General features: G+C 35.7%; 1 protein-coding gene across 1 annotated transcript; it reads left to right on the top strand.

Annotated features, from left to right (window-relative positions):
- The first annotated feature begins 2207 nt into the window (after positions 1-2207).
- Positions 2208-9988, top strand: LOC115414307 (adenosine receptor A2b). Its single transcript, XM_030127609.1, has 2 exons — positions 2208-3009; positions 9696-9988. Exons 1-2 carry the CDS (start codon positions 2208-2210, stop codon positions 9986-9988), a joined length of 1095 nt encoding a protein of 364 aa, XP_029983469.1.
- Positions 9989-17145: the final 7157 nt, after the last annotated feature.

The raw sequence follows: 17145 nt of genomic DNA, 5'->3' as shown, positions 1-17145 counted from the left end.
TCCACTGGCAACCAAAACCATTCACTGATATGAAATGTTAAATACCTGTTGATCCACTAATCCTATCAATACATGTAAATAATTGGTGTAAAATACAGTTTGTTATCTTTTCATGGTCATCAGATATGACCCATTTGGACGTTCAGAGGCTCCGTAGTGAACGTGGAAACACTGTCATCTTCTACAACATTGATTCACCAGTAAAATCCATGGAGTTGGATCAATGACAGTGGATGGACACATTTACTTTGTGTCCAGTTAACGATATATTTTGCAGAAAAAAACAATCTTTTTCTTCAATTTTTTCTGTTTTGGATATAATAGCACTCAACTTCAATATGAGCTTTAATGAACATCTACATAATCAGTGAATTAAATATAGAAAAATACCTGATTTTCACTTTTAAAAAATACTAAATACAGAGTATAATATTAGACTAAATGGTGATTAATCACTTAAGAAAGGTTAGAAAAAGAGAAAAATTCATTTGAGAACTGCCACAAAAACAGCACGAGGTCTTTATGGGTTAAAGGTAGGTTGGTTAACTAGTTATGTTCACATTTATTGATTAATTAGATGATGATGATGATCCAGTGTCAGATAAATTTGATGACATAGCTTCATTTTTCATGGTCACGTGGACAAGTTAATCAGCTTTAGTCATTCTTCTGCTTCTAAACTTTTGTTTTCCAAAAGTTCAACTGAGTCAATATATAAAGAATCCATAGTAGATATTCTAATGTAGTGCAGGTCTGTCCCATCATTTAACCCATAAAAACCTAAACATCTACCACCGACCAAAACCATCTACTGATCTAAACTGTTTAATACCTTTTGATCCACAAATCTTATCAATACATGTAAATAATTGGTGTAAAATACAGTTTGTCATCTTGTCATGGTCATCAGATATGACCCATTTGGACGTTCAGAGGGTCTGTAGTGAACATGGAAACACCATCATCTTCTACAACGTTGATTCACCAGTAAAACCCATGGAGTTGGATCAATGACAGTGGATGGATACACTTGGTTTATGTTCAGGTAATGATATATTTTACTGAAAAAGTCACTTTTTCTTCAGTTTTCTCTGTTTGATATAATAACCTTCAACTTTAATCTGAGCTTTTATGAACATCTACATGATCAGTGCATTAAATATAGGAAAACACCTGATTTATACTGATAAAATACAAAATAAAGAGGATAATATTACACTGGGTTACAAAAAAATGTTTTTTGCAAGTTGTCTAGGTTTTTTTAACTGAATTAGGACCATTTTGCACCGCTAAATCCAAAAATGACATCTGTTTTTCTCAATCAGGTCAGGTTTTTTGGCTAATTTGATTTTGAAAAATTTGATCTTCTCACAAAATATAATAATTAATACCAAAATAAGATTGGTAAGCACACTTTATGTAACTTGTGACTTGATTCCTGTTAGGTACAATGGTGTATTCACCGCAGATGTAGCAGAATGCGTCAGGCTTATTTTTGCAAGATCTTCTAGTCGAAGCCATTTCATTCACCTGTAATATTAAAAAAAACATTAATCATAAATTGGCAAAAGTAAAATCTTCAGAACTTGTTTATTGCAAGAAATATGAAAGAATTTTGTATCATATGACGTGAAAATGCCCATAAATGTAAGCAAAAATGTTAAAAAGCCAATATGTAGCATAGTTCAGAAAGTTGACCTGATTGAGCAAAATTAATGTGATTTTTGGATTCAGCACACCAAAATTATCCTAAATCAGCTCAAAAAACTTAAACAATAAATTTGTTGTTGACCAGTGTTATAAATACATGGTGATAAATCACTTAAGAAAGGTTAGATATATAGGAAATTTTATTTGGGAACTAACATAAAAGCAGCACTAAAGTTCTGATGCTAAAAATAAATATGCATCTTTGAAATGTAAGAAGTTTTCAGTAGATTTTTGCCTCTTACAAAGGAGCCCATGATGCTGCTGCAGTGGATTTTTTTTTTTTTTTTTTTTTTTTGGGGGGGGGGGTGAAGGTTCCACCCAGCTCTAATTACTGCAGGTGTGAGTCCAAACGCTGCAGAAAACAAAACTACAATGAGCTCCAGCTACTTTCTAATGTGGTCCTAGATCTTTGCTCATATTGTACTTTTTCTCCTTTGCTCTATTTCTGCAGCATAATGTCAAACGATTCGATTGCACTAATGTCTTTGTGAGGAAAAATGTACGCACCGCTGAACTTCTCAGCTTCTGGGGACTTGAACCTGTCAAATACTGACCCACAGAGATCACTGGAACTGACTCATCGATCCGTCAAAGTGAGCATCATAATCGCTCTGGGCGTTATGATCACTTTGGGAAATATTGCAGTTCTCCTGGTTATCAGTTCTTCCGTGGCTGGTTGGTCAAGGAACTCTCGGTACTTCCTCCTGTCCCTCACTGCTGCAGACTCTGCGTTTGGGCTGCTCGTCATGCCCTTGAATCTGTGCGTAAGTCTGGTGAAGGACTACACTGAAGGACCAGATGCTCTGTGTCATGTTGTGGCCTTTTGCAACGCCACAGTCTACTCCACCTGCATGTACACACTAGCCTCCATAAGTCTGGAGAGGTACATAGCAGTGTTTTACCCCCTCAAATACTCCTCTATTTTGACAAGAAAAAGAACCCTGCTCCTGATCTCCTTTTCCTGGTGCTTCCCTCCTTTTTTACTGCTGCCAATACTGTTTCCAGATGGCATTATCGAGGTCCATTTCTCCACAGCATCACTTGTCTGCAATCCATCCTACTCCACCAACGTGGGTTACTCTCTGAGTCTGACTGGTTTCATATTTTTCCCTTGTTCCATCATCATGTCATATGCAAACCTGAGAGTGTGGTGCGCCGCTAAGAGACAGAGACTGAAATTGCGTAAATATGACTGTGCGCGGCGCAACAGACACGACGTCGCATCCAGAGTGCTCGTACCTGTTATGGCAGCATACTACACCTGTTGGACACCCTGCATGGCTGCTATGATCTACAATGGTGAGCAATTTCACACATTTACCTGCACAATGTAAGATGAATCCAATTACCTTTAGAGATGGTTGTGCGCATTTTACGCACTATCCGGTTTTCATTTCTTGATAATTTGTGGCTGTGTTCATGCATATCCTCCTGAGACCAAGCAATGCATTTTATTGTCCTCTGTAGTGGGCAAGAGTTTCACAGCTTCACTTTAAAAAAAAAAAGAAGTTCACTGAAAAGGACATTATATATATATATATATATATATATATATATATATATATATATATTTTTTTTTTTTTTTTTTTTTTTTTTTTTTTTTTTTTTTTTAATGTATCTGAAAAAAAACTGTTGCGTCATGCTGTTTCCAATTAAGGCAATTATTTAATGTAAAATAGCAAAAATGTTTACTGAGTTTCAGGAGGATTTGACATGAGTTACATCATGTATCTTTCCTTCATCTTGTTATTTCCTCGTCAGTCTTTTTATTCAGGAGTTAATCACAAAAACATCCATATAACATATCACAATTTGTCCACATTTTGAAAAATAAACACAGAGTGAACAAACCAAAAGTACAACAGAAGAAAGCAAACATCATCAAATCATCCACCCACCTTCACACCCCCCATCCCAGGACTTATGACGTATCACACCAAGGGAGGCCACAGAAATTCTAATTATATTCAGGTTAAATTATCAATATAGTGTTGAAGGGGATGTTAAATCTGATTAACTCAGAAAGACCCAAACAGTCACCGGTGACACAAACCATCTACAGATATAAACTGTTTAATATCTGTTGATCCACATGTCCTATCAATACATGCAAATAATTGGTGTAAAATAAAGTTTGTCATCTTTTCGTGGTCATCAGATATGACCCATTTGGACATTCAGAGGCTCCGTAGTGAACGTGGAAACACTGTCATCTTCTACAGCATTGATTCATTAGTAAAACCCATGGAGTTGGATCAATGGCAGTAGATGGAGACATTTGTTTTTACATTCAGTTTGCAATATCTTTGCTTAAAAAAAATAACTTTTTACTTCATTTTCTCTGTTTTTATATAATCAACTTTGAATTTACTCTGAGTTTTCATGAACATCTACATGATCTGTGAATGAAATATAGGAAAACACATGATTTACACTTAAAAAAAAAAAAAAAAGCAAAATACAGAGCATAATATTGGAAAAAAAACAAAAAAAAGGTTATTACTCGATAAGTTAAGAAAGAGGACAATTCATTTGGGAACCGCCACAAAAGTAACGAGGGGTCTTTATGGGTTAAACTGGTGAACTTTATTAAACCGTGAGAAGCGGATTCTCTCCAGGTGAGAGAGCTTAACCATTTCTTCCAGCCATAATTCAATTGAAGGAACTTCTGATTTTTTTCCAGAACAACAAAACAAGCTTTTTTGCTACGATAAGTGCATAAGATAGTTGATGGTGGTGTTTAAGTTGCAAAAATTGATTAGAGGCTCTGAGTACAACCAAAAGCGGATCAGGTTTCAACTCTATATGAAGCATATCTGTCAGTTTTAAATATGTTAGTCCAGTATGGAATTAATTTAGGACTCAAAACATAACTATGGAGAAGAGTGGCTTCTTTTGGAAGGCATTTGTCACATAATGGGGAAACAGTTGGAAAGACTTTGTGCAACTTTGTCTTTAAATAATGTAGTCTGTGGATGATATCTTGTAATTTCCAGCTCAGCTCACAGTAAGTCCAAAATACACACTGTATAGAAGCAAAAGTTACCAAAAAAAGTGCCATTGAAACCCATTCAATTACAAACAAAGCACATCATCTGTGTGCAAAGTGGTATGTGTGTGAGTATTTGACACTCCACAAATACTAATGCGTAAAGAACAATGTAGCTGCTAATCACTGACATATAAAAAGCTGTAATAATTCAACACAAAAAACTTTACATGCAGTATATTGTCAGTAATTCAGATTTAGTTTTTTGTTTTATCTGAAAACATGGTGGCATCGTGACAAAAACTTGTCATTTTAAGGAGTTAAAATACTTAAAAATGAATGAATATTTGACACCAATAATTAGGTCAGATGTAGGTGAAACAATTAACTTGGATGAAAGTAAAATATAACAAGTGGTGCCAGGCACAACAAACCCCGCCCCTCGCACATATTGTAGCTTATTTTGGCATCGATCCAGCTGATGTCATCATGTCTATGTGTGTGCTGATGTCAGCATATCAATTGCCTCTACATAGTGATGTTTTTCTAGACATTTGAAATTTCACCCATTATAAGTAAATGAGAGAAGAAAAAAGATTTTAAAAATTCATAAAAAATTTGAAGTTTGACCTACTTTTGCCAAAATGTAATGACTTGTATTCTGGGTCCCTGGCAATCTATAAACCAGATTTGGTATGAATTGAACCAACAGTTTTGCTGCTGCAGACGTTTGAAATTTCACCCATTATACAAAAATGGGGGGAAAAAAAAAAGATTTTAAAAATTAATCCAAAATTGAAACTTTGACCTACTGTTCCCAAAATGTAATCACATCTATTCTGGGTCACTGGCAAGCTATAAACCCAATTTGGTATGAATTCAACCAATAGTTTTGCTGCCAGAGTGTTAACAAACAAAGCAAACCAAAAACAATACCCCTTGCCTCTCCTTCAGGGGCAGGGTAACACTGTGTAATGTTGTCTTAGAACTTGCCTTTAAAAAAAAAAAAAAAACATGTTTCGTGATTAGCTGTACTAGGGTGAGTTATATTAGAATGGGCCCTAAGGGTTAATAAAGCAAAACAGTCCTAATTTCATTTAGGTAACTGAAATTATGATTCAAATCTACAAAATATCTGTAAAACTGTCTGTGGAGGTTTTCTACCACTTTAAAACAAATATTTAATTTGAGATCCATTAAGCAGTAGGTAAGAAACGTTCATGTGAAGCGAGTGGGATGAGGATCAGCACCTCCAAATCCGAGGCCATGGTTCTTGACTGGAAAAAGGTGGTTTGCCCTCTCCGGGTCGGTGGAGAGTCTTTGCCCCAAGTGGAGGAGTTTAAGTTTCTTGGGGTCTTGTTCATGAGTGAGGGAAGGATGGAGCGTGAGATTGACAGACGGATCGGTGCAGCGTCTGCAGTGATGCAGTCGCTGTATCGGTCAGTTGTGGTGAAGAAGGAGCTGAGCCGAGAGGAGAAGCTCTCGATATCCCCGTCAATCTACGTTCCTACCCTCACCTATGGTCATGAGCTTTGGGTCATGACCGAAAGGACAAGATCCCAGATACAAGCATTCGAAATGAGTTTCCTCCGCAGGCTGGCTGGGTGCACCCTTAGGGATAGGGTGAGGAGCTCAGCCACCAGGGAGGAGCTCAGAGTAGCGCTGCTGCTCCTCCACATCGAGAGGGGTCAGCTGAGGCGGCTCTGGCATCTGTTTTGGATGCCTCCTGGATACCCCCCTGGGGAGGTGTTCCGGGTATGTCCCACCGGGAGGAGGCCTCGGGGAAGACCTAGGACATGTTGGAGAGACTATGTCTCTCGGCTGGCCTGGGAACGCCTTGGGGTCCCCCCAGAAGAGCTGGAGGAGGTGTCTGGGGAGAGGGAAGTATGGGTGTCCCTGCTTAGACTGTTACCCCCATGACCCGGCCCTGGATAAGCGGCAGATGATGGATGGATGGATGGAAGAAAAGTTCGTTTCTAGACATGTTTCATCACAAATTCAATGTGCAAAAGGAAAAAGAATTCAAAATGCTGAATGAATAACAGAGCTGCTAAATAATATGAATAAACAGACATATGTAAAAGGAAAAAAATATTACAGTTGTAGTAGAGTAATAAAAAAAGACGATGGAATAAGAATAATGTTGAAAGTTAATAGACACTAGAAGAGAAATATTTTAACCTGCTCTTCTGTTATGAACATAAATACTGCTTCCCTCGGTGTAGTTTGGACTCTGACAGCTGACCTGAGTCAACAGATCTAACTCATTTTATGTCCTTTAAACATGTCAGAGTTGAATTCCTGTCTTAAACCATTCAGTGATTCATAGACTCCCAGCGGCACTTCTAAAGTCTATTCTGCAGCGACTGGAAACTATTGTGAAGAGAACAGGGGTGATGTGGTCTTCTCTTTGTCCTGCTTTAAACTCAGCATTCTAAATAAGCTGCAGCTGTTTAATGAGAAATCCAGCTACAAAACCATTACACTATTAGAAATGAAAGCAGTGATGAGTTTCTCTGGGGGGTTTTTGGGACACAACATTCTTCACTCTGACAATTTAGGACTTTAAGTTCACAATAACTCCTGTATATAAAGTGAAAATGAACCCTCTAATAAAGCAAAATGCTGTGAAGTGTGGACCCAGTTGATATTTCACAAGTGCAGAAATGCTGTCTGTAGAGAATGCCACAACATGACAAATTTTCTCCAATAAGAGTTTTGCTTTGCTATAATAAATTTTGTGCCATATGGTTTTTTCACACAAGTCAATGCAGGATTTTATTGCAGTATATTTTCCTATTTAACCCAAGATTGAGTTGTCCTCACAGATTTGAAATGTAATGGCCATTTCTTTCAAGAAAATAAATTCATTTCTATTGGGATGACACAGCAAATGGCTGTCATAGCTGTTATTTATGCAAGTCTGGGCATGAGCACGGAGATTCAAGGCCAGTTTTATGATTCAGACCTCCTTTGACTTCTTCTTGTTTCACCTCAAACATGTGCTGTCTGAGTATTCAAGAAAGTGAAGTTACACTTAATATTTTTAGATTTGAAGACGTTTTTCAAAGACTTTATCTGAGATGGATGTAAATCCTTGCATAACCAAACTGACAGTCTTATTCTAACAGAGCTGTGTTGCTGTCGATGTCCAAACACTAGTGTACATCCATTAAACCCACCAACTAATGTGTACTTTGTGTTAAAATTAAGGCTGTCAAAATTAACATGTTAGCACAGATTAATCCATCATCATGATCAATCTGATCAAAAATTTAACACAATTAAAGGTAGGATAGGAGATGTTTTCCTGGAGCATTTTTTACTATATTGCTTAGAATCCTCTTCACACCCCGATTGCAACCAATTAATTAAATGCTTTAACACAAAAAAATAAAAAAATTTTAGTCACCTGTGCAATGGACAGGACTGAAAAAACACCATCCAATCATTTTAACTGGCCCATCAAAATGATTGAATCGTGATATGTCTATCAAACTCAACTGCCATTTGTCCCTCCCTCCTCCCCCTTTGCGAGTACTGTAACTATCCAGTATTCTGGAGGCGTGGCTTCGGGGGGAAGTCTGAAGAAAGGGGTTTGGACTTTTGAATTGTGTTGTTTCAAAATGTAGCTTGCTTGAACCATTTTTCTTGGATTTTCTACCCCACCTTTAACTCATCTACAGTGCAGAATGACTTTGAATATCTCTGGCAACGCATTTTGGGAGGTTTGTCTAAGTAGAGATACCGTCATGCATATGCAAATGGAAAGTTGATCCAGTAGTAACAGGCAGCAGAACCAACCCATAGATGGAAGATGCTAACAGCATGTTTGTTGGCCCTCTAGATGGAAATATGAGCACAAAAAAAAAACCCAATATGGAACAGTTGTTTCAAGTTTTGTTGAAGGTGTTGAATAAACATGTTAAGTGCCTATACATTCTCTTCTTTCTTGAGTCTGTTTGCTCATGCAAAATGATACGCAATTAATGTAGATTTTAAAAAAATGAATGATATTTAATTATGATTAATCAAAATTAATCCACAGCAACCCTGTGATTAATCTGATTAAAAATTGTAATTGTTTGACAGCACTAGTTAAAATTATAAGTGACAGGATGATGACTACATACCATATGTCATTTATGGGCTCTTTCACTTTCAGTTCATATATGGTTTAAAAAATATTGTACAGCATATGATCATGGACCAGTAATCATCACAAACTCATGTGTTTTATTGTTCATGGGGGCTGGACTATTAAAAAAAAAAACACTAATGGCAAATGTTGTCCTATAGTTTTATATTGTGATTAATATAATTGCAATAAAGGTTTTTATTTTGTTGAGGTTAAAAGGTTAATTTTGTCTTCCTTGTCATTTCAAATGCAACTTTGATAAGAAAAATGAAAAGTGACAGGAAATGGAAGCAACACTGGATTATTTGTTTTCTATTATCGTTATCTCATTATTATATCATTTCATCAAGTGTTCTGATGAAAAATAACTTTAATCCACAAGTAAGTGGTAAGTGTCTGGTTTCCTCGACTGTCACTCGGGCAGAAACATCAGCCTTTAAACTTAAAAGAAATATTAATTTGACATTTATTATTTATTGCGATAATTATTGACGACTGAATGAACATTTTTATCATGATAATATTTCAGCTCAACTTGAATGGTGTCCTATGAATCATACAATATATGTGTGTTATTTAGATCTGTTTTGTATTTTCATTTTTTCTTTTTTAACTTTTAGAAAAGACTCCTGTGGGCAGGGGGATGTAAATGAGCATTTTCTCTACAAGCACTTAAGACAGTAATCGATATGTAACTGTTATGTCCAAAATTAAAAAAAAAACACATAAATGAATCAAATTTAGTCACATTTGTAACTGTCCTTTCTATGAATGGTCAAGTAATAGTGCATTTACAGACGCCTCTGTACTGTTGTGGATATGTATCGTACTTAACTCCCTGTATTTTTTGTTTTACAGCAGTTTCAGGGAGCAGTGTACCAGAGTGGGCTGAATTCGTTGTGGTATGGCTGCCAACCTCCAACGGTTTCCTCAACTGCATCTTCTACTTCTGGATAAACCAAAGCTTCCGCAGGAAATTCCGCCTCATCCTGCAAAGGCTGATTCTGGCGCTGTGCCCTAAGCTGGCCAACATCCTTGGGTGCTGCTCATCATCGAAGGCACAGTTCATATCAGGAATCCTGGAGAATAACAGTGTGCACGAGCGCTCCTCCAGCGTTTCCTCCACCTGCACCTTACTGACCTTGGCTTAGAACCTCAAGGCCTGAGGAGCACCAGCAGTGTGGGAAAGGACATGTTAAGGACCTCTGTGCTCTGTAGCTTTATCTGACTAAAGCCGGTTCATGGGCATGAATGTAGAGAAGAAATACAGTAATTGGTCGCTGATTTGCAACACAGATGGGTTCATACTTAGAGGTGGCAAATTTCTACAATAACCATATATAACGACTCATAATTTGAGTTTGATCGTTGTATGTTTTTCATATTTTTATTTTTTTATGGATTTTCAGCCAAAAATCTGTGTTCTGTTGAGTACAACATTTGAACCATTTATAACTTATTAGTTGTTTTTTTTTTACCTACATCTGTTGTGTTGCCAGAAAAGGTCTCTTAAACCACCTTTTTAGTTGTTTTATAATCAGCCATCAACTTACTGTGTCACCTTGAATCATCTGGTGTTAATTTTGTGGACAACTTGCATTATTTTAATAATACCAGCCACTTAGATTTGCCATTTCGATCAACAAATCTCACGTCAAATGTCTGATATTAGTCATTTAGTTCATCGCAAGAAACTGATATTAGATTTTTTTGAACTAATATCACTTTGAGGTTACAAACACTTTGAAGGATTGAGGCCATCTACAATTTCTTCAGTTTAAGCTGCGAGTTGAAGACCTTGGCATATAACAGCTGGGAGAAGTTAACCTTTAAGTCACGGTGCTTCATGTACGCAAGGAGAAAAGTAATTAAGCAACCACACTGTAGAAAGGTCACCACATTTGTGCCGACATGAGATAAGTTGGGAAACTTCTGATGCTTTGGTTGTTTATTTTGAAATAATATGCCCATGATCTACGTCACAGTATCCTTTACTGCAGTAGGACTTAGACTAAATACCATACTGTCATATAAAAGTTGATTTTTAAAGCTGATAAGCAAGACTTTTGTTTTCCAAAAATATTCAAAATGAAACTCAGAGCTGTTTTATGCAACTTATTTTATCCTTCTGGGAATTGTTTAGCGTCACCATCATTTAAGTGTTGGCTGTGCTAAATGATAACCTTTGCCATATGTCAATTTGTTGGAAATATTTAAATGTCTTGAGCATCAGATATTAGTGGAGGGAAAAAAAAAAAACACTAACTTGAAACTGATCTTTGTCAAAATCAAATCTGTTTTCTTCGTAAAGTTGTAGTAATACTGTATATAAATGTAAATGTGTGAAAAATTGGTATAAAATGGTCTATAAATAAAGAATTATGTCTTTGAAATAGGGTTTTAAATGGTCTTTTCCTGTTGCATTACAAAACTGAAACATGAGAAATGACCATTAAATAAAAAGAATATGCTTATGTAAATAAAACTATGTGGTATTGATCAGTGGACATGAACAACCCTTTAGATTAGCAGTCTTTTATTGCATTGAGCAGACGTGTCTTTATAAAGCATCAGTCTGTTTAGATGTACATAATCAGCTTTCATCATTCTTATTCTTGCTGGTTATATATGTTCTGCAAAGGCTCCAATGAGCAAACACGGAGTTAAACATCCAAGAAACAACGAAAATATGAAATTCCCCTACAGGACCAGAATTCTGCTGCCCTTACTTTGGTATATGACATGACCTGCACCGTCAGCCAAAATGCAGCGGTAATAGCAGCATCAAAATGCTGAGATTGACAAAACCTGAGGCCAGGTGAAACAGAAAAATCAATATTTTCAGGAAATGTAGATTGGATACAAAAGTTCTGTCATAAGATGCATCCTTGTTTTTTCTGTAATGTGAACTATTGTAATACATGATAGACACAGGATGCTGTCATTGGCGTTATTCAAAGGGATATTTTTATATAATGAATGTTATCACTGAATGTACAAAGGTGTCAAATTTAATGGCTGGTACCGGAGATGAAGACTGTTTGTTTTTTGGGGGTTTTTTGCAAACATTTGACTTTAATATGTGTTTAGTGTTTAGTTTTTCCATAATTATCTAATCAAATGTATTGCAGTACATAATTTGAAATGAATTATGCAAATAGCTACCTACTAGTGCCGTGTTACATAACAGTTTGAGCCAGGGGTATAGAGTTAAGCAGTATTGTTGAAAATAATGAAAAGATGAAAATGTCTAGTTTTGGCTCCTGCATACCACAAAAAAAAAAAGAAAATGAAATGCAATAGATGGACTGTTCTTACAAAAGCAACAACAAAAAAACCACAGAACGGAGCAAAAACAAGGTTGTGAAGCAAAGTACAAACCTAGTTTACCTGTTATAAATTTTTAAAAAAAAAATGAAGAAAATGGGGGGGAAGAGGGAAGGAAGGAAAGAAGGAAGATTATAACTGATATTTCTTACTGTTTACAAATTAGCAATGAAATGTGGATTTGAAGGTTAACCCATAAAGAACCAGTGCTACTTTTGTGGCAGTTCCCAAGTAAATTTTTCTCTCTATTTAACCTTTCTTAAGTTATTTATCACCATTTATTGTAAAATCATCCTCTGTATTTTGCATTTTTTCAATGAAAATCAGCTATTTTCCTACATTTAATTCACCGATCATGTAAATGTTCATAAAAACTCAGATTAACGTTGAGGGTTATTGTATCAGAAACAGAAAAAACTGAAGAAAAAGTGACATTTTCAGTCAAATCTATCAATAGATGAACATAAAACAAGTGTTTCCATCTACTGTCGTTAATCCAACTCCATGGGTTTTGCTGGTGAATCAATGTTGTAGAAGATGAGGGCGTTTCCACGTTAACTACGGAGCCTCTGAACGTCCAAATGGGTCATATCTGATGACCATGAAAAGATGATAAACTGTATTTCATACCAATTATTTACATATATTGAAAGGATTAGTGGATCAATAGGCATTAAACAGTTTAGATCAATAGATGGTTTTGGTCGCCAGTGGCTGTTTGGGTTTTTATGGGTTAAAGGTTAATTTTACTTGAATAATGCATGACTTTATGTGACATATGTGTTAACTTGCCATCAGGAAAAAATCCACATTTTCCAGAGAAACAGCCACATCTGATTTATCATAAAAGTAAGTTATTCAGAAGTTTTTATCATGAGATGTGAGTGCTTCCAAGCCATGGTCAAAGCTGTAGAATCCTTTTGGGATTAGCCTTTTGCAGATGAGCTGTTTTCTCTGTGCACCTTTGTAGCATTAAATTGTCACTGGGTTGTGAACAAATGAGAAATTAAATCCTAGCACTGACCCATATATAATCAACCCGAAGTACACTCAGCGAAGAAGTTGACCTTTACAGCCAATTCAAGCCACCTTCAGACATCATGTTTATTCCTGCTGCTTCCCTGAGTGTTTTTCCAGGCTTTTGAGATTTTTGCCGAGCCAATCTCCCAGGACACTGGAGTGTTGTGCATTAGCAGCCTCAACTCTCCTTGAGGATCACGGTTGATAAAAATGACAAGTGACTCAGTCATGGGGAATGATGTGTATCTGAGGGCTTCATATACACCCACAGACACAATATGCTGTGTCATAAGAGCCCATCAGTCTGTCTGCCGGTAACTGCTGCCAAAATAACCCTTACTGATACAAATGTGTAATGACCATTTACTGTGGTGTTTTTTAGAACAAAAACAGAGAAGGTGTTCAGTGAGTCAGAATTCAGACCCAAACACAGTCAAATACCTTGGAGTAAGAGGAAATAATGTTAATCTGTTGCTCAGGAACAGTTAATCTGAACCAGAGGGTTTTTAGTTTGAGAAACTGGACAGAGATGGAACGTATCAGTATCAAACATCATCTGAAAGCACACCGTTTATGAAAAGCTGCTTTGTTTTGTTTACTTCTGCCCTGAGCCTGTGAAAACCATGACACAAACAATGTTAAAATCGGTGATACATTTATTACAGTTTGTGCTTGTGGTTTTATTATTTATTTTTACCAACATGGTGAAAGCCAGTGAAACAACTCATATGTTGATCTCCTGAGGTTGTAGTGCCACCCTGTGTTTATACTGAGTTTTACACAGTGGGCTTTAAAAACAGGAGATCTTATTTCTGCTGCTAAATTAAAAGAACTGGCAGTTTGTGTTATATGATAAATCTATCTTGGGTGGTCTTGAGGTGTCATGGTGTTTAAAGAGATGAGCAGTTATTGGTCTTTGTTTTATATACTATCGAAGCTTTAGATAAAATATTGTGCTTTTTTTTAAGCTACTCGTCAATTATGTAACTACAATATCATCAGAAGGACATCCAGTTCTTAATATACACCAGCTGATTAAAAAGGATGAATCAATGTGTGTTGATTTGCTGTCCATGAGCTCTCGGTGCTCAGAGGGCTCTTGTGGAGGTTGCAGATGGGAAAGCGCTAATTTCAATCATTGCTTCCAGCTCCTCTCCACAGGAAAGTAGCTGGACATAACGAGCATATGCAGGACTCAAGTGCTATTCACTTTGTGCTGGTATTAAGCTATGAAACAGTCCCCTAACAAAAATAAATCACAACAGAAGAACAGAACTGTGTTATTAAGTGTATCACTACAGTTTTCATATTAAATCACAAAGGGAAAAAGGAAACCAGAGTGGGAACTTTCAATTATTTTTCTTTATTCCATTCACCTGCCAGTAAACATGGGAAGTAAGACTCATTTTAGAAGACCCAGTGCTACTTTTGTGGTGCTTTCCAAATGATTTTTTTTTCTCTCTATTGAACCTTTATTAGGTAATTTATCACCATTTATTATAATATTATCCTCTGTGTTTTGCGTTTTTTTTTTTTTTCAGTGTATATCATGTATTTTTCTATATTTAATTTACTGATCATGAAGATGCTCATAAATCTCATATTAAAGTTGAGATTTATTATATCAAAAACAGAAAAAATTGAAGAAAAAGTGATATCATTAACTGAACATAAACCCAGTGTCTATCATTGATCAAACTCCATGGGTTTTACTGGTGAATCAATGTCGTAGAAGATAACAGTGTTTCCACGGTAACTACGGAGCCTCTGAACGTCCAAATGGGTCATATTTGATGACCATGAAAAGATGACAAACTGTATTTTACACCCGTTATGTCCATGTTTTAATAGGATTAGTGGTTCAACAGTTATTAAACATTATAGATGGGTAGATGCTTTTGGTCACCAGTGGTTGTTTGGGTCTCTATGAGTTAATTCAGAAGCCACATACAGTGTAATTTGATCTAAAACATACCAGTAAAATAATAGCATAATAACTCATAAATGATGTCAACTTCAAATGTTTCTATTTGTTTTAGTGCAAAATAGGTGTGAATGTGAGAGCGATTGGTTGTTCGTCTCTATATGTCAGTTGTCAACTAATTTACCTGGTTAAATAAAGGTTAAATAAATAAACAAACAAACAAACAAACAAATAAATAAATAGTAAAATTTAATAATGATGTTAACATTTACATACTATCCTTTCACAAAGAAAAATGTGACAAACATGAACAACCATGAACAACATGAAACTTCTGCAGAAAAAATAAGTGCAATTTTATGCCTTGATTTATCATTTACACATTTGCATTATAGATCACAGTGGATCTGGAATGCACAAAACATTTAGTAATAGGCATAATATTGTTAGGATTTTGGAGCTGTCATTATATATAGGTTCTTATATTATTACACTGGTCAACAACAAATTTATTGTTTAAGTTTTTTGAGCTGATTTAGGATAATTTCGGTGTGCTGAATCCAAAAATCACAACTTTGCTCAATCAGGTCAGCTTTCTGAACTATGCTACATATTGGCTTTTTAACATTTTTGCTTACATTTATGGGCATTTTCACATCATATGATACAAAATTCTTTCATATTTTTTGCAATAAATGAGTTCTGAAGATTTTACTTTTGCCAATTTATGATTGTTTTTTTTTATATTACAGGTGAATGAAATGGCTTCTACTAGAAGATCTTGCAAAAATAAGCCTGACGTATTCTGCTACATCTGCGGTGAATACACCATTGTACCTAACAGGAACCAAGTGATCAAATTTTTTTTTTTTTCTCTTAAAAACCTATTTTGGGTGAGAACTATATAAAAAATCAACTGATAAAGTCACAAAAATGTAATCAATTTTGTGAGAAGATCAAAATCAAATTAGCAAAAAAACCTGACCTGATTGAGAAAAACAGATGTCATTTTTGGATTTAGCGGTGCAAAATGGTCCTAATTCAGTTGAAAAAACCTAGACAACTTGCAAAAAACATTTTTTTGTAATCCAGTGTTATTTTATCAGTCTGACCTGCTTGAGTTTGTATTGGGTTGAATGTGGCCCCTGAACTACAATGAGTGTGACACCTTTTACTGTTAATGTCTTCAGTGTAATTTTTAAACTTTACAAATTCATCCCCAGGGCCAGATTCGAACCTTTGGTGGCCTGGTTTTGGCCCATGTGCTGTATGTTTGACATCCTTGCTGTAAAGCCTGAATACGAACTAATTTTTTTTTTTTTTTTTTTTTGCACAATATCAGCTGTTGAATGATGATAATGAGTGAAATTCTACCAGCTGTCAAATATTTCATTCATCTCAACTCAGTGCAATACAGGGTCCAATCAAGTGAAAGTGAACATCAACATTAAAAAGTAAATTTGTACACATCATTTTGTGAAGTGGGCTCATTTTTTTTAGCTAAAGAACTCTATTTTATGAAACTGTTGTCCATTTTAAAATACCACTTACACAGTACAGGAGAAGTTCCCAACCTTCTGCTATAGGCTGCATTAAATTAACAAAAAGACATGAAAAGACAGTCTATTACTGTGTCAAATTGAAATTCTGAATGATGAAGTTTGTGAGTTCATACACTGGTCACATTTAAAAAGACTATCTGTGAATTGTTATCGAGAATTTACTCTTCATTTGTAATTTACCTATATCAGTATGGACCACCACAAGTTGTAAATAACACTGTTAGAATTAAATCCATTAAATAAAGCATTGTAATTATATCTGGCTTGTTGTTTTAAAAAATAATTCAACATTTTGAGGGATGCATACAATGGTAAAGAGTCGTCCACGTGTTACTATGGCAACCTGTCCATGTGTTACCACATTCTCATGTCAATAAAACAGAGACTTTTCAATATTTTACTCCAAAATGTATTTTCAGCATAGTTGAACATTATATCTAAAAGGTTTTGTCCTACTTGATATCAATTTCTGTCG

Source organism: Sphaeramia orbicularis, chromosome 3, assembly GCF_902148855.1.
Source record: "Sphaeramia orbicularis chromosome 3, fSphaOr1.1, whole genome shotgun sequence".
Taxonomy (NCBI): Eukaryota; Metazoa; Chordata; class Actinopteri; order Kurtiformes; family Apogonidae; genus Sphaeramia; species Sphaeramia orbicularis.
Note: the sequence above shows the minus strand (reverse complement) of the source record. Positions and strands in the feature narration are given on the sequence as shown.